At 39.0% G+C, this 18,629-nt stretch overlaps 1 protein-coding gene and 1 long non-coding RNA gene across 2 annotated transcripts in view; one reads left to right on the top strand and one right to left on the bottom strand.

Annotated features, from left to right (window-relative positions):
• The window catches only part of WWTR1 (WW domain containing transcription regulator 1), a 78,977-nt gene that overhangs the window by 26,384 nt on the left and 33,964 nt on the right, over positions 1 to 18,629 (bottom strand). Inside the window, exon 2 of the mRNA XM_018572381.1 lies at positions 1,190 to 1,326. Coding sequence (XP_018427883.1) covers positions 1,190 to 1,326 — 137 coding nt within the window. The remainder of the gene's footprint in view (positions 1 to 1,189; positions 1,327 to 18,629) is intronic.
• Positions 1,244 to 14,888, top strand: LOC108800398. The gene is made up of 3 exons (XR_001942095.1): positions 1,244 to 1,328; positions 14,452 to 14,457; positions 14,876 to 14,888. It is a non-coding gene; the product is annotated as an uncharacterized LOC108800398 (long non-coding RNA).

The raw sequence follows: 18,629 nt of genomic DNA, 5'->3' as shown, positions 1-18,629 counted from the left end.
ATAATAATAATAATAATACCTTACAGCTTGGTTGGACAACTTGCAGCTGCCAAGTCATGATGGTGACTGGAAAAGTCACTACAGCTCAGAGCTGCACACTGATATGAAATGGGATATGACTTCCGCTTTGCTCTTTGTCATTTTATTTAAAGTCAATTTCCCATCCTACTTTGTGATTTATGATTACCACTATTTCTTACAATAGACATCATTGGTGATAAAAAGCATTACAACAATGCCTGACCATTGTAAGGAATAGTGGTAACATTTTACTACCAGTGGTGACACTGGAGCCTAAGCCTCCAACCATAGAGAACAATGATGGAAGGGAGAGAAATGTATATGTGTGGAAGGGCAGGGGTAAAGAGAAGAGTACATGACCGTTGTGAGGGGCATAGACTGTACATATGACTGTTATGTGGGGAGGGGCATCTGCAAACATGACTGCTAAGAGGTGTGGGAATTGTATATAAAGCTACTTTGGAAAGTGAAGACAGCATACTTGGAGCTGGCACTAAGATTTTGGGAAGATTTGACCAGGCTTTCCTTAAATAATGCTATGGGTTACATCATGTTTTACACTGCTGCTGAACCTTTTTAATGCCTTTCTGAATAAAGCAAGTGGTCTGTGACAAGCACTCACATGTGTCTTGCCCTAGGAACTGTGGTTAATTATAGCCCCCACAATCTTAGAGAAACAGACTGTACAGACTGCACAAGTATAGTGCACATGTTGAAATGGGGCATCTACCTTACTCCTTATTGTCTCCTTGGAAATATGCAAAATGCACTGTATTGTAATGCAGCAAAGCACATGGGGTCTTCCACTTGCTTGATTTCTAAAGAAACTGCAACGGGATGGATCACTTTTATGGCAAGTTTTAGGCGATGTAGCCATTAAATGATCTCGCTGACAAAGAGCTCTACTTAATAGAACTAGATGTATTGAGTACTGCTGCTGCCATTCCTGCAGGGTGAAATGGGCTATACAGGGTGAAATGGGCTATACAGGGTGAAATGGGCTATATCAGTGGGCTACCAGAGATCACAGCAGAATGTTAAACTTTTATTGTATAAAAGCAGGCAAGCCTTTTGAATGATAGATTCCAGAACCAGTAAGAAGTCTACATGTAGAAGTTCTGTAACTACTAGATAATTATTATGGTCAATAATCAAGAAAAGTACATACCAAGGTTGGGTTGGGACATCGCCAGTGATCTTTGGCTTATTGGGGTGGAGGTGGTAACAGAATGGTGGTTCATGTGAGTCATTGGCTGTGTCATTGTCTTCCGGGGGTCTTGCCATGTTGTAATTTTCTCCACATGACTGTAAGATAAAAAAAAAAAGGGCTGATGTTATATCATATCAACATCTCATCAAAAACCATGGCATGAGCCTCTAAGTACAAATAAGATAAGGTTGTGACATCCTAGGGTCACAAAAGCTTTTCTTTATCAGCTGGAAGTCTGCAATATTATTTCAGTGCTACAGTGTTTAAGAGTACACACCATTCCTTGAGTCAATGTATTGTGACTGTATAACCTGGTAGCTCTACTTGTGTAAAGACACTCCTGAAATTGAACTCCTGAAATTACAACAAAATACAATGCCAATAGTCGTTTTCACCTTAATGTGGACCTTTACCCCCTTTGACTAAAGTTCACATCAACATAGAGCTCTACATGCTGATGTAAAATCGTCTCACATTCATTAGCTAAACAAACATATTTTTATTTGACTTACAATTTCTTTTTTCTACTTCCTGGTACACTTTAGCACATATGGTGTAATCGTGCCCAAGCATTGCATCCTGTGAAGGTTACATCATCAGAGCATTGCTCGGAAATCTCATCTGTAATCTCAGGAGATCCCAGGGAAAGGCATTTTCCTCCCCTTAGATGATAAGTATGGTCCCATGTCCTAGTCACATGTGCTAGAGTTCCAAGAAGTAAAGGGAGATATATTAATCTGCCCTTAGTTAAAATGATCGCTGTGAGAAGAATGGGGATGAAAAGAAAAATAAGGTATACAAAGAACATAAATTATCTAGAAGTATCTGTTTGTAGATTGTCATTACTAAACATTTATTTGTTGTTATTTTGAAGATATGGATAAAGTTCCTTTAAGATACTTTAAGATCCATGCACTTTTTTCAGACAGATATTATTAGGGAGTCAATAAGACCAAGAGATTTCAAGTAACATGCCCATTGACTTATTGACATTGAGAAAAAAACACAGACACAATGTGGTGTCCGCTACAATTACTTACAATTAATTTAATGACTTTATTATGAGAACAAATTTAATAGTGCGGTATATTTACCCTAACAATTAACTTCTCTTATTTTCTTCCTTTTGGTCTGTTAAATATATAATTGAAAATATTTTGTTATTTCTTCTTTAGAAGTGTAGAAAAATACCTGTTGGTCCTGCCGGAAACACAGTTGGTTTTTAACTTCCTGTCCTTGCTGCCTCTGCTGCACTGAAATCTCAAGCAGTGTTATTAGGCCTGGCTAGTTCAACTCTACAGTCCTCCCAATGTTATGGATGTTAGAAAGTGAGTTTTTCTGTAGTCCAAATCAGCCTAGGGCGACAATGCTGCCCCTCTGTATATACAGCTTAGGAGGGAATGTTGTCATCCTAGGACACAAAGTGTGTTACTGGCGTTATCACCAGTTAAAAACAAAAGGAAAAAAGCCTGCAAACACAAAGAAAGACAAAAAACGAATGCAGCAACCACATCGGCTGTGGATTTCCCCCAGGAAGGAGTCTTCACACAATGTGGGGTGATAGAGTTTGCATTGTACTTGATGATGTTGGTGCTCCTTAGATTGCCAGTGCGGGGATCAGTCTGGCATCCCAGGGGGTAAAGTCTAGCATCTCAGAGGGAGTCAGGGGGAGTGGGGTTCAGGCAAGTAAAACAGTTTTTTCCTGTCCCCTAGGCATAAACTAGCAGTCAACCGCTTGGAGTGTCAGGGCAATCCCACTGCAAGGGAAAACATTGAATTTTGCTGGAGTTGGGCTTTAAATTGCAGGAACAGCACAAAGGCACCAAAATAAGCTTGGACTGTGTTTGAGAGCATGTACAATCATTCAGTTATGTTTTTGATCCAGTATTGTGGTACACAAGTTGTCTATGCTTAAACTACATTTTTTATTTAATGACAAATCATGTTCTTTGAAGAGACATACCCTGGAATGGAGAGAAATGCAGTCTGAAGTAGTCCTGCTCTTTTGTTATGCAAACATGTTAGAATGACGCATAACAGTAGCTAATAGTGAGACGCAGTCAGTGTAATGGCCACTGGTGCCAGGATAGATGCTTTCTCACTGAAAGGAAAGAGAAGAGCTTATGACTCAGTCACATCAAAGCATGACCTCCCTCTGGGTAAAGGCAGGGAAGGATAGGTCACAAAAAAAAATCAAACTTGTGAATGTTTGACTCATTTATTGCACTCTTGTGAGTGACGGCTCCCACAGTGCCAGATTCCCCACTTAGACACCCACACAGTGCAGCAGATGCACAAGCATGACTTAGAAAACCTATTTACACTGCAGTTGACTAAGTGTTGTATCACTTAGACAAATGCCAGGAATACAAGCAGGATCTTATAGTATGACATATCATTTTCTGATAGATATTCATGTGCAGAGTGACACTGCAGCAAATGAAACCATTATTGCTGCACATGGTTGGGTCATTTAAACAGGCTCCAATTATGCTCTCCACAATGTAGACACATTTAGTGGGGGGGGGGGGGGGAGAAAAGAGACAATGAATGTCAATGCTTTTAACACTGGGCAACAGTACAGTAGTAGGATGAAAATCACGTCAAAAAAGGAAGAGCCGCTTGATCACATCCAGGCATCAGAAGGTTTATTAAAATACATGCAAGCCCTAAATTGATGCACTGTGTATCAAAACAATTGCCATTTTCTTTCTTTTGGTATATATTGTTTTACCTTGTTTCATCTTTTTACTGCCAATGAGTGCTGCTAATCTCCTCCAGCCTCTTTGCAGCTGGTTCCTGTCGACGTGCATCAGCTACCTGTCATTGTTATGGGCAGCTTGCTAAACAGTGGACAATGCCTGCACAATGCACATTGGGATGGCCATTTATAGCCTTCATACATATGTGATTTGGTGGCAATGAAGGAGAGGTATTGGGAAACAGGGACAGAGCATTGTCACCCTATAACAGGAAGTGCCTGAACAAGGCAAGATTACCCAGAAGGATTTTAATAAAACTATAGATTAAAAATTACTTTAAAAATAAAATGAATATGTTGTAGATTATTTAAGATTTATTTATTGGGTTCACATCTAATTTAAACTAAAAAAACATCGATCATTTGTTTATCACAGACTGTCTCTACGCATTTCACACAGACGTGCTCATTTGTAGGGCCTTATAAGCTTTATGAACAAGCATTTCTACTGTATATTGATGAATTCTTATAAAACTGTAGAATAAACATTAATTTGAAAATTAAATTAATATGTTGAAGATTATTTGATATTTATTGAGTTCATATCTAATTTAAAATCAATCTACATACATCATTGATTTATCACAGAAAGCCTTGACATGTTTTATACAGACGTGCTTATTTATAGCCCCTTATAACCATTATGAATAAGCATTCTGTTGTATGTTGATTGATTGTTATAAAACTGTAGATGAAAAATGAATCTAAAAAAAATAAAGGAATATGTTGAATGAGATATATTAATGTTGTTCACTAGGGTTGCACAGATACCAAGTACAGTGCTCGATACAAGTACATGTACCGATACTTTTGAGCTCCAAGACTAGACTAGAGAAAAATTCAAAAATTAGGAGGCAGCTGTCATTTGTAAGGAGCACACGGAGCTCCTGTGATTTGTACATCTCTGTTTTAATGTATGATTTTGTTTTAATAAATATAAATAAAGGGATGCACAGATACCAGTTTTGGGAGTACGAGTACTGGTACTTGCCGAGTACTTACAAGTACGAGTACTGATACATTTTTGTTTATTGTCATGTGACAGTTTTTCAAAAACAATACAGACTAATGATTTCAGGACAGTGGTGGAGTGCCAGAGCCAGGTCCCAGCTGCAACCCCTGCAACCCTGGTAGTTCTCATGAAAATGCCAAGTATCTGTACTGGTACTCGAAAAGTATCTGTGCATCCCTATTGTTCACATATATATTCAAAATCAATCCACATACATAATTTGTTCATCACAGAATGACTTGATGCGTTTCACACAGACATGCTTATTCATAAGGCATTATCAACTTTATGAATAAGCACTTCTATTGTATGGTAAATTAATTCTTATAAAACTGCAGATTAAAAATGAATTTGAAAATTGAATTAACATGTAGTAGATTATTTGAGATTTATTTACTGTATTAAGTTCACATCTAATTTAAACTAAAACCATATACATCACTGGTTTATCACAGAGCATCTCAACGCATTTCACAAAGATGTGCTTGTTCGTGGGGCCTTACAACCTTTATGAGAATACACTTACGTTGTATGTTCATTGATTCTTATAAAACTGTAGATTAAAAATTAATTTGAAAATTAAATGAATATGTTGAAGATTATTTGAGATCTATTTATTAAGTTCATATCTAATTTAAAATCAATCCACATACATCACTGGTTTATCACAGAACGCTTCGACACATACACACAGACGTTCTTATTTGTAGGGCCTTATAAGTGGTATGAATAAGCACTTGTGTTGTATGACGATTGATTCTTATAACCGTCAGATGGTTGGATATGAGCATGTGGTGTGTCTTTCAGCTGAGCAAAGCAGTGAACACCAAGGTGGAGGCGATCCAGATTCTCTTTTCCAGAGTACATAAGAGGGTGTCCAAGGAGGTGAAACAAAAATCACATCTCACTACGCTATCATGACCTGTCTATGAAGCAATAGATCAGCTATTTCAGAGGCAGGACGGGACATGTTACAGGTTTGATCACCTTATGCAGAGATCAGAAGACTTGAACACACCTAAGTCAGGAGCAGGGAACCTTAGCCAAAGAAGCAGCAGGTGCTGGGAAAGGCTGACTAGGGCATCCAAGTGCAAACATTCAGCTCATGAAAAGAAGGAAACTCTACCCTACCCGCCCGCACCTCCAGGACATGGTGAAAAACCGGCTATTCTGGCAGGCATAATGAACAGAACAAAAAACAGAGTGAAGTGTAGTCACAATCAGAAGTTAGCCAAGTAAACAAAACAAAAAAGCAGATTCCTGCACGATATCAGATGCAGCATTGAACGTGGAAGAAACCATGTCCTGAGGGTATCAAGCCATTAAACCCACAGACACTTTTCATATTTACACACAATTTTGTGATCTTTTCCCAGCTACTACCCACATAAATATCCTGCTGAAGACATAGCATAGCACATGACCTAACTAGCACCGTGTGAACACAATGGAGACAGGAGAACATAGAATAATAATCACAATGCAGCAAGTATGGGATAGATAAGATTCGGCAGGGATACAAATATTTATTGAGGTAAAATCAAGTTTGTGGCAACATAAAATAAAATGCATTTAAAGAAAACAAGCAATACAATAAAGTAAAATAAAATAAAATGTATTGTAACCCCCAAGGCTGGTCATCAACTGACTAGTTTCTTAATGTAGCCATCCAGGGTTCGGAATTTGACCAATTCATGCTGTCGGCAACACAAACCTCAATTAAAAATCAAAGGAGACAAGTGGAAAATTGTTGGCTAAACAGTGATTGCATCCAATCCATTGAATATAAGGTGTTCGGCCTATCAGTTTCATGGATGATTAAAATCACTGTGTCACCTTGAGGTGCTGAAGATTGCAATGGAGTTTGTCACCAGGAAGGACAGAGACAAATAATGCGCTAGACTGCACAGGGATTTTCCTGCATTAGCTTCTTACTGAAGCACACAGCACAGCGGATGCTGACAGACCAAGGGAGGCAGAACTGTGTGCCTTTGTATTAATTACGCACTTATCCAGCAAGCACTCCATCTCAGTGATGGTAAGAAGTAATTATGGAGTCAGAGAGGCTTTCTTGGTTTATGTTCTGTATAAATGCTCAGTGTTGGCAGGGCTACAAAGAGACAAAAGCACAACTTATTCAACACCCCCCAGACGCTTAAGTAAAAAACAAAGTGCTAAGAGTTGAAAGGGCTGTCAGAACTAGGAACATATTAATAAAGCTGCCAAAGTGAGTTACCGAGTTAGAGGAACTGACTGGCTATACTATCATAAACAATTTACTTCCATTTCATTTTTGTACATGCATAGGTTACAAGAGTGAGAAGTCTGGTTTAACACATGGTGCCATCCTGATGTTTACCATTTGTGCCTGTTAGGTATGCTCTTATGGAGATATGACAGTAATACTATCAACTGTATGGGGTTGGCATTAAGGGGGTTATTCACAAAGCTGCCAAAGGCAGCCGAGTTTATAACTCAGCCGAAGTGAAGTGAGCTGAACGCTGTTCGGGTATTCACTTCAGGCTGGTACGGCTGATTTCACCTGTACATCGGCTGAAATCAGCCGTACATTGGCTGCACTTCGATTAGCTGAACACGCTCTGCATGTTTGGCTAAGCCGAAGTGCAGAAGGACTTCGACTCAGCCGATCCAGCATCTGGATCGGCTGAGCCGAAGCTCCAGCAGCTCACTCGCTGCTGTTCACCCCTATTCTCATAGGGGCCGAACTGCAGTAATTGAATAGCCGACTGACGCCAAGTGTCATTCGACCTGGCTATTCTGCTCACTACCTCTAAAGTAGCGAGCAGAATAGAAAATCAATGAAAAGAGTAAAAAAAAAAAGGTTGAAAAAGTATTTTGTAAAATATAAATAAATACTACAATTAAAAAATAACGATTTTTATAAAAAGAAAAAAAATTAGAACATACAAGTGGGCGGAGCTAGCAGTGACAGCTAGCTCCGCCTAAGTGTTTCCTATTGGCCGACACCTGCTAGAGTCTTCTAGCAGGTGCCGGCCAATGAATAACAACTGGGCAGAGCCGGCTGTGATGTGACGGCTTCTAGAGACGCCCGCTCAGATCGAGAGAGCTCCTGGCCGGCCGTTTTTTTACTACGGCCGGCCCGGAGGTAGTTAATGACAGATCAGCGTCCCCAGGTCATTTGGGGATGCTGATCTGTCATTACAACTGGGCTCTGCCCAGCTGTCGTTTGCGGGGCTAAATGTATGAAGGCTAAGAAATGCCAATGCCACCCATCTGCCGCACATAATACTATAAGGGCCCATTTACACTACTGAGGTGTGTTGACACATGTTTATTTGAATGGGCTGCCTAATGGAGGAGAATGTATCAAAAATGTGCATAAGCCATTTCTGACCGCACACAGCACTGCAACACGTTAGTTGTGGTGCCATTCAGAATAAATGGCACGGCACTGCAGAAAGGCAGGTAATGTGATTGCGGTAATGTACAATACTCCAACACAATAGTGTGAATAGGTCCTAAGGCTTATTGATAAAAAATAATAATTTTTGTAAATAGTTATTGCCAATCTTGCTCCATTGGGCACCAGCTCATGCAATCTAAGGCCCCTAACTCATATGCACACATACTAGGGCCAATTCAGACAGGAGCCAATCACTCTACCAGCATGTCTTTGTAGTATAGGAGGAAACTGGAGTACCTAGAGGAAACCCACACAAGCATGGGTAGAACATGCATACTCCGTGCAGATAATGACCTGAAAAAACCTGGATTGAAATCAGAGACAATGTATTGCTTTGGTAGGAATAACTTGGAGAAAGCTACAAATGGGCAGTGAAATCCTATGTAGTGTACAGGTCTTCCTAAATAATCCATGTCATGTATATCTAATCAGGCAGGATCAAGCAAGTTTTCACACAACATAGTTGTTGGTAAACCAAAATGACATGTTACAATCAGATTGCCTAGCTTAAGAAATCATAATTCACTGATCTGGCTATACTACACTAACACTCAATTAGATACAACAGGGCAACAGAGAGGAGCAATTAGAATAGTAAAAGAAACAAAATACAAGGGTGAATTCCATCTCCGGCTATGTTGTATTCAGTACATTACATGCAGGTGATTATCTAGAGTGGGACAAGTCACTGCTTGCTATGGTAATACAGCTGCTTTCTTCTGGGATCATTAAAATGTCACAACACTCCTTTGTAGATGGTGTTGATGGTCATGCACTGCTGACACACTTATTAGAATTGTAGTATAAACAAAGTGTAAATAAATGTATCAATCTGCTTTTTACAATGGTCTAGTGTGTGCTTTGTATATATAGTATACACTCATGATTTTACTGTCCTAAATAAAATAAAATGTGTAACACTGTTTCTGCTGGGGTCCTTGAGCAATATGTGAGGACAATAACAGGTAGCAAACATAAAGAGAGAAGCGTTGGAGCCTTGGTGGTTCAGGCAGGCATTCAGTCATATCATTGTTCAATAAAAGCTGAGCTGAGGCAGAAATGAACCCACATCCCTAGGTACACTTTATACCTTTCACTTTTTTTCACAGTCACTTTAATTGTTAGCCAATTCTGTCACTAGAGACAAATCGCCAATAGCAGAATTGCTATAGAGGTAGCTTGTCTATGGATTTACTTCTACTGTTACCAGATGCAGTGAGATTGCTGACCACATTGCTGAATATCGGTCTGTATTGATGGGAAGGGTATCTGGCTGCTCCAGCTACAGGGGGTGCAATTCCATAAAGACAAACAGGCAGCCTCTTAGTGATCCTGCCTCCTGCGATTTAGACAGAATTGCCCATCTGATATCAGCCTTACTGACACACATTATGGATGTATACTGCCTGGCCAAACAACACAAAAAGTCACACACACTAGTATTTATTTGGACCGCCTTTAGCCTTGATTACAGCACACATTCGACGTGGCATTGTTTCGATAAGCTTATGCAATGTCCCAATATTTATTTCCATCCAGAGTTGCATTCATTTTTCACCAAGATCTTGTAGTGGTGATGGGAGAGTTGGGCCACTGCGTAAAGTCTTCTCCCAAAGATTATCAAATGGGATTAAGGTCTGAACTTTGTGGTGGCTGATCCATGTGTGAAAATGATGCCTCATGCTCCCTGAATCACTCTTTCACAATGTAAGCCCCATGAACCCTGGCATTGTCATCCTTGAATATGCATGTGCCATCAGGGAAGAAAAAAATCCATTGATGGAAAAACCTGGTAATTCAGTATATTCAGGTAGGCAGCTGACCTCATTGTTTGGGCACATACCATTGCCGAATGAAGACCTATTATCCAAGGGAAGGTTCTGACCTATTTGCTTAGCTAAATCCAGGTGGTGACTTTTTTGGTGGCCAGGCAGTATATATGAAAATGATGAGTATATAACTAGGTATTGTCTACGTATACACAACTCGGAATCATAAATCCTGCTTTATTGAGGTATTTTTTTTGTTCTTTTTAAACAAAAATCTCCTACTTGCTTGGCACTCCTCCATGTAATATTATAAATGGGTTTTCACCTCCCATGACTTCTATGTTATCAGCAGCACCCCTCCCAATCCCATTGACAGTACTTGTAGGAGTGATGTACTATTATAAATGTAGATAAAGATGAACTCCAGAAATGCTAGCTCTGGATTGCTAGCTGTGTGATTGAGGGACTTTTTTATGTGTTATACAGAGGGCTCAGAAACAGGGGATTTCCAGTTTTCGGCGTGCTCACTCACACAACACAACTTGTAGGTTCTCCGGTCTATTGATAGAGTAAATCTCTGACTCACAATTAGAGACAATCTTTAAAATAATTAACATATTCTAATTCCTCTGGTCATTTATATTTTCTGATGAAAGGAAACAGTTATGCCTTCTTCTGATGCCTTTGGTCATAGGCTTACTGTGACCGATGCAAAATCCATTTCTGGCAAACAAATGGAAGTAATTTGCCATAAAGTGATGCATATTTTGCACAGTTTCCCTTTGTTATTAAACTAAGATTTCATGGCATTTTACAGAAACAGTATTTAGTAGTGGATGCTGCTGGGCATCTTTGATGTGGCTTGCTACTCTCTCTCTCCATAAAAGGAAAGATACAACAGAGCGAGTCTAATAGAAAACTATGGGATCATATTGCCAAAGATACCTGTGGACCATGAATAATTGAAAGTTCATGGTCCTAATAGTTATACACATGTGAGAAAGTTAAAACCAAGAAAAAGGCTAAGCAAACCTGATACAAAAGGTATTTCTTCTCCTCCGCTCTATGTAAGCTATACTTAGACTTATACAGTGTAATGTATTGGGGTGGAAGAAGACACATACTCTTTTACAGTGTAAGGTACCAGAATTAATTAGCTGCTAGAATAGAACACTACACTGTGTTTGTTGTCTGGAACTGCTCTTTAAACAGAAAGGGTGAGGCCAGTCTGAACTAACCTCCATGTCCCTATTCTTGGCTTTCACTGTTGTAAATGTCCCATACATGGTAGTTTCTGCTGTAGTCATCCTCTATCTCCTCTGCCTGGATCAGTATTTCTCAACTTTTATTCAGTCACGGCACCCTTTAAAAGTGTGCAAAATTTTAAGGCACCCCAGTCTAAAGTAATGGATTTTAAGGGGGACTTATGCAAAAACACAAAAAAGTGAGGTTCCCTCTTCAAATCAGGAGTCCCCCTTCACATCCGAGTACCCATTTACATCAGGGGTCCCCTCCATTTCAATCAGAGTCCCCTCCTCTCACACTTAGAGCTCCCCATCACATCATCAGAGCCTCCTCCTTTCACATCAGAGCCCCCCTCTTTCTCATCAGAGTCCCCCTTTCACATCAGGGTCCCCTTCACATAGTTTTGGAACTATATAGTACAACAAGCAACTGAAGGCTACTATACCGTGCACGTCCTTGCTGCTCTTTGCACTGCCTTGATATAAGTTCATATAAACCATTATAAATGTGATTTGCTACAGTTCTGGTCTACAACAATATATCATTGTGGCTATGAGTTTATTAGCTTTTAGTTTTCAAAGTAGATCTCCGGAGATAATAATCACTGAGATGGACAATATTGGTAGTGTGTCCCCACCTTCATTTCAGATAATTACAAGGTGTACTACTTTCTGTGAACCAGCCCTTATTACTTTTGCCCCATACAATATTTGTGTATTTAGATCGCAAATAATATCTTTCAACAGACCAAGGAGCATTTATACAATTGTGCTCGACTGTTCCCGACAGGAGAGTCAAGAATAACCAGTAACTCTTCACCGGTGACCTAGTTTTGCTGCTGTAAATAGAATAATGAAGACGATTATGTTGAAACCTACAATCTAGTTTTGGGACGGGAGACACATGGAAGTGCAAGATAGTTAGCTGAAATATGCAATGTCCATGCAACTTTACAGTTTTAATGTCAGTATATATAAAACCAGACTACCTATCCGATACCAGATTTTATTAGATGGATCTAGTCGTGAATTCAACAAGTAGTTATGTCATAGAGCGTTCATAATTCCAAAAGTGGTTTCAAGTCTATTATTCCGATCCGCTCCATCCAAATATCATATACAGCTTAAAGTGTATATTGTAGCTTACCAGTCCTAACATGTGGTGGCTGCATTAGATTTCATTTTTCAGACTTATTTCCTTTATTTTCACCTGGAGATCTTGCCAGAAACACACTACCTGTCCTAGTGTAACCATGTAACCTTAGTAACCATAGTAATATATCTATGATATCTATGGAGGTGCATTGTTGTCAGCCTAGCCTGCTTATTTCTGATTTTGACTACAGAACACCTCCTCATAACATGGAGGAGGGTTCTGTAGTGAATGGTAGAGGTGAATAGCAGAGGCACAGTTTAGTCATCTCACTATAGGAAGTTAGGAGTTCACTGAAGCTCTGTCAACAGGTGTTTTTTTTTGCACTTATGAGCCAGATATAACAAAATAATCCATTGGTAAATGTAATGGATAAAATGGGACTAAATGGTTCACTGTTTACATACATCTTAATTTATCTCAGTTGGTGTTCAGGTATAACTACCACCAAACATATTTGCCAGTTATAATGACAACCCCTCATATCTCCTAGCTGCATTTGAAAAAGAATTACAATATATTTTGCTTTCTTTCACATGTTATTTTCTTATATTACCTGCAGCCTGAGACTCCATTAGACTCATTGAACTAAATAAAACTGTCAGACTAAACTCATAAATATTAAAGGTAAACCTCTCAAATTTGCCAAGATACAGGCTCCAGGGATGCCATCCTTAAAACCCCTCTACTATCTTGTATGTCTTGATCTGGAAAAAGAATACAGTAAGCTATTCCTATTCTACATTTACAGTATGTTCCAGGTAAGTAACGAGAAAGGTAGAGAAGCCGACTCAGAATGTCAGCCCTGAAACTTGCACGTCTAAAAAAAAAAAGTCAGCAATGGCAACTACCATAACCTTACATCACTGGTAAGGGCTTTTAAGGGCTGAAAAGGACAATGAGGGGAATTTATCAAAACTGGAGCAGACAAAATTTGGAACAGTTGCACAGGGCAACCAATCAGCTTCTCTCTTTCATTTTCAAATCTTAACTGAACAAACTGAAGAGAGAAGCTGATTGGTTGCCCTGGGCAACTGCTTCAGATTTTGTCTGCTCCAGTTTTGATAAATTCCCCCCAATAAGTTTACAGAATATAATTAGATCCTTGCTCAAATTCATCAGAAAGGCCTTATGCCGTTTAATGGTACCTCTGATCAAAATTATTTTAAGCCAAGCCTATTGGTTAGGTCTGATATTACATACTCTTAACAACTCTTATGTCTTTAGAAGGTAAAATAAACATATGCACCATGTTCTGTAAACTATATCTTTATATGTGCTGAACTGTGTAAGGTCATTCCATTTATCTGGAGAAGTATAAATAAAGTTAATATTTGCAGAGTAGTGATGTCACAGCTGTACAAATACAGTATGTAAAGATCATTGACGTCACTTGGTGAATCATTTTATAGAGTTCTGTGATAAAAGGTGACATGGATATAAGAATATAAAAGGATAAAACCTGGGTCATATCAAAAATAATGCATCTCCCTTCTGTAAAATATACCAGATATTAAACACTACCAGACAGAGGTACCCAATGAACAACCAATGAGATTCCTTTATACTGCTCTGGGAGAAGGGGGAATCTGAATGGATGCTATGGATAGCACAAAGAACCACGGATCTTTGATGTGATGTGAAGGGGGACTCTTGTTAAAGATTGTTTTAAATAAAGAAATCATTAAGCTAAAAGTACTGGGAGAATTCAAAATGTCACCACAACAGGAACAAAATAGAAATCTTCCAACAAAGCCATGTTTTCTGTTGACAACCAAGAAGGCATTTCCCTCACTTATGTGAGATATTTTCTCACTTCTTGTTGTATCTAAACAGTAGGAAGTGGAGATAAATTTCCCCATTGGGACACTCTTTTCCTACACTATCCACAAAAAAAAACTGGCTGTAGATATACTTTAAGCCTGTACATGGCACAGGTACCTCCCTCAGCGAATCTGCCGCTCCAGGCAAACGCCTTGTTTGCCTCGCGGCAGATACGCCCCTGTATTGCCTATCCTCTTTATTCACCAAGGTTGCATCAAAGCTAAATATCATATAAAAATGAATGTGATGATGAATCAGTTATATAACTCTGAAAAGCACTTGAAGCTGGACCCCCGCATTAATAAACCAGGTATACTGTAAACTAGGGTTGCACTGATACCGATACCAGTATCGGTATCGCGACCAATACTGAGTATTGAGTGAGTACTCATACTTGCCCAAATGCTCCGATACCGGAACTTCCAGGCAGAGGAAGATTCCTCTGACCAGCAGTGCCGCGAGGGAACATGGAGCCAGCTTCCAGGTCAATCAAGCTCTGCAGCAGGTAATGACACGCCGCCCGGCCTCCTGATTGACCGGGAAGCTGGCTCCATGCTAGTGGAAGTACTGGTATTAGTACTCGGTACCAACAAATACCAAAAGATAAATATTGGTACTCCATAACGAAAAACCGGTATCGGTACATCCCTACTGTAAATGATGGAAAGCATTTAACTTGTATCCCTCTATAATGCAAACTAAAGCCTGTAGACGAAACAAAGGTCTGTCAGCCATACACCATGTAAAAATGTATGTGTATAACAAGCTGGGCTGGAGCTATAACTCTGCTAAAACAGGAAAGACTGTCTGCTCACACCACACTACCCTTTATCCTCTGCCACTTCAAATGGAATGGAATCAATAACAACTCTCTTTTAAACATGCCATATAGTTTAAGGTAGGCTTTGAAGAAAATTGTAAACGAGTTAAAATTACCAGTTCAGCAAAAACATCCTAATCACCCCAATGCAGGATGGATCAAAGACAGCCTTTAAGAATGAATGGAAAGTTGCTGATTTTGGAATGATATTGCTCTTGCATGTGAGAGTTATTTAAGCATTGTCATCTCCTGCACATATTCAAAGCAGGACATTCTGACACCTGAACCAACAAAAATTATGGGCTGTCAATTCACTATGTATCAGTGGTGTCACTCTGTGAAATGACAGGAGGTTGTGTCACACCTCCCAACTGTCCCTCATTTGAAGCCAAATCCCTCTGTGCCTCTTTATTTCTTAGTTGTCTCTCTTTTTAGTCTGATCTACGGAAATGTATGAAAATGTTCTATTTAACTGCTAAAAGTGTTATTATGCACTGCTGGGAAATTTCTGTATTTTGTTCATTCTGCGAAAAGCCCTTTCATGTGCATTTTAAAAAGCTGGTTATAAATCGATTGGAATGGCTGCCATCTTTGTTTAAGTGCGAAAATATACCTGTTAATCCTGATAAAACCCTTGTGAGAAGACTCGTGTCTTCTCCTAGGGGGACAACAATCCTACATAGATACAGTATGGTGAGTGAGCACTGTCACCTTGGATAGGAAGTGTGTTACTGGCAGGATCACCTCTTGAGAATAAAAGAGAAAAACCCTGGAAAAAAAACACATTTAAGGATTGAAAGCTGCAGTGTGTTACATTTATGTAACACACTGTAACACACATATGTAATAAACATTGTAATAAATGAGACAAAATGTTGAAGCCAAGGACAAAACTTTTGTGTCTTGACACCTAAATAACACTAGACCATAGTGGGCTAAGGAACCTTCAATAATTACTTGATTGTGTGACTTCAGTGGGAGGAGCTAATGCATGCAGTGTAAGGGTACGACAAGAGGGCATGGAGAGTCAATTCTAGCAGTTTGCCTAGTAAACTCATTTGGTAGGAGCATTGTGCGATTTAGTGCTTTTGCAGGTGAGCATGGTATTCTTTCATAGACTCAGCTGGTCCTATTGAGATACCTTTGCATTGCAGGCAAAGGAGGTGAAACACAGCCGTAATCTGCATTTTGTGTTTGGATGCACGCAAAAAGCAGCATATGACAACAACTGACTCCACATCATCATTGTTGTTTAATGTTAGTGTTAGGTTTAGGGTGGTTAAGTGGTTTCTGTTTAAGAGAAGCAATATCCTGTACTTTTAAGAACTATGTCCTTTAGCCCATTAGGGCCCATTTACAGGTTAAACATTTATACAGGTTAGCCATAGTTTTAAATGGTGCAAGTTCATATCTGTGCGATGCGTTAATAACTCTATTTTGATTTGTCAATGTGTGTTATAGGGCTGTTTGATGACAACAGCAGTGCATGCAAACCCATGATTGTTGCTGACCTATGTAAAAATGCATGAAGACATAAAAGGCGTGAAATAATCCAGACCCAAACATGCTGGGGCCCCAGTGCCTTCCCTAACAGTAGACATTGACTGACAGCATGGTACGTCCCTACGTAATACCTCCTAGTGTTTAGCAGAGCATATCTGTGTCATGTGACTATGTTACACATTACCAATTTGTCATTCATTCTCCAAGGCTGCAACCTTGGAAAAAAGGAAACAGACCAGCAAGATCATGTGACCTGAAGTTAGACCTTTAAACTTCCATTTTTATTTCGTTGATAACTCTGCTTGTTCTGCCTGTCTGCCTTGCTACCTCTAAATTAGCCCTTCTCAACCTTTTTACCTCAGAGAAGCACACAAAATGTTTAAGTCTCAGGGAACCCTTGCTAAAATGATAATACCGACAGCTCATGGAACTTTAACATGAATAATTAGTAGTAGAAATATTTAAAAACAATAATAAATAATATGGTTTACATAGTTGATAACCAGTGTGAATACCCCACTTGCTCTATGCAACAAAATTATTTCTAGTAAAAATGTTAAATGAAATGAATAATAACAGAAAAGAAAAACACAGACAGCAAAAATGTATAGTCAGTGTAGAACCATCTACATTGATGGTTAATGGAAATTGGCCCCTTGCATTGGTGGCAAGTGTAAATGGGAGATCAGTCTGCTCACTGCTCAAGAAACCCTTACAATCACAGGAGGGTTGAGGAAGGCTGCTCTAAATGCTTTTCTATTGTTGTAGAGTCTAGACAAATGGGATAAACTGCAAAGCACAGTAGTGGTGTAGGTGGTTTTATTCACGAACGAGTAAAAAAGAAAACAAAGAAAGAGACTTCTGGAAAAAAATTAGTTGGAGGGACAACTACAATGATCATCTATCAGTCTCGCATTTTAATGTAGAATGGTAATACAATCTTTGTCTACAATTCCCTTTAAGGCACTTCTTCACTCAAGCTTATGAAGTTTGTTTTGTAACTTTTGTCTGTGTTATTTTTAGGTGAAACTTGTGTTCTATAGGCAGACACTGTGATTTTAAGAGGTGGAACCCCTGATTAACCTAAATACATTGCAGAACGTCCCAGCACCGAGGTGAAGATTCCAGTGGGACTGCTTGTTTGTGTCTATTCTTAGGCTGCTCTTAAAATACTTTGTTGGCACACAGTATGAACCTCCTCCTTTGGTCCCACATTTACAGCTGTTGCAAAGCACTCTGGGTGGCTCCTCACTATACCCTTGAAAACAACTGGTGAGAACCTTGCACCAGCATCTAAGTGCAGCTGTCAGATTTTCCTTTCCAACTTTAGAAATGGACTTATCCCTTTGAAAGCAATCACTACATGCTGGTGGGGACTCAACATGTAACCTAAAAAGGTTTTCTTAGAAGAAAGTAGATTGCTAAAATATAAAACTTATTTTTAAATTACTTTTAAATGTTGAAAACAATATTTGAAATGTTGTAAATAATTATTTCAATGTTGTCTATAAAAAGGTTTAAAAAAAATAACATAATGAAATAATGAAAGCCTGTGTGGGATATACATTTATTTGTTTATGAATTAATAATGGCATCATTATCATCAACGACATTGTTATTTTAAATAAAACATATAACTGTCCTCCTGTTTAAAAAGAAGCCATACACAGACAGGTGAATGTCATTTATTTCTATGAAAAATAAAAGATCCCCATTTCTGTCAGAACTGCTTGATTTGGTGACTGATGTTTGATTTTTTTTGTTTGCCACAAGTGTTTACTTGTGGCATTGTTCCTTCTATGACCTGTTTTTTTTTTTGTTTTTTTTTGGGGGGGGGGGGGGGGTTTTTCTTGTTTTTTTTTTTTTT

The sequence above is a fragment of the Nanorana parkeri genome, unplaced genomic scaffold (genome assembly GCF_000935625.1).
Source record: "Nanorana parkeri isolate BGI_ZX_2015 unplaced genomic scaffold, ASM93562v1 scaffold2010, whole genome shotgun sequence".
In the NCBI taxonomy this organism is placed as follows: domain Eukaryota; kingdom Metazoa; phylum Chordata; class Amphibia; order Anura; family Dicroglossidae; genus Nanorana; species Nanorana parkeri.
The sequence above is the reverse complement of the archived record's forward strand: the minus strand, read 5'-3'. Positions and strand labels throughout refer to the sequence as shown.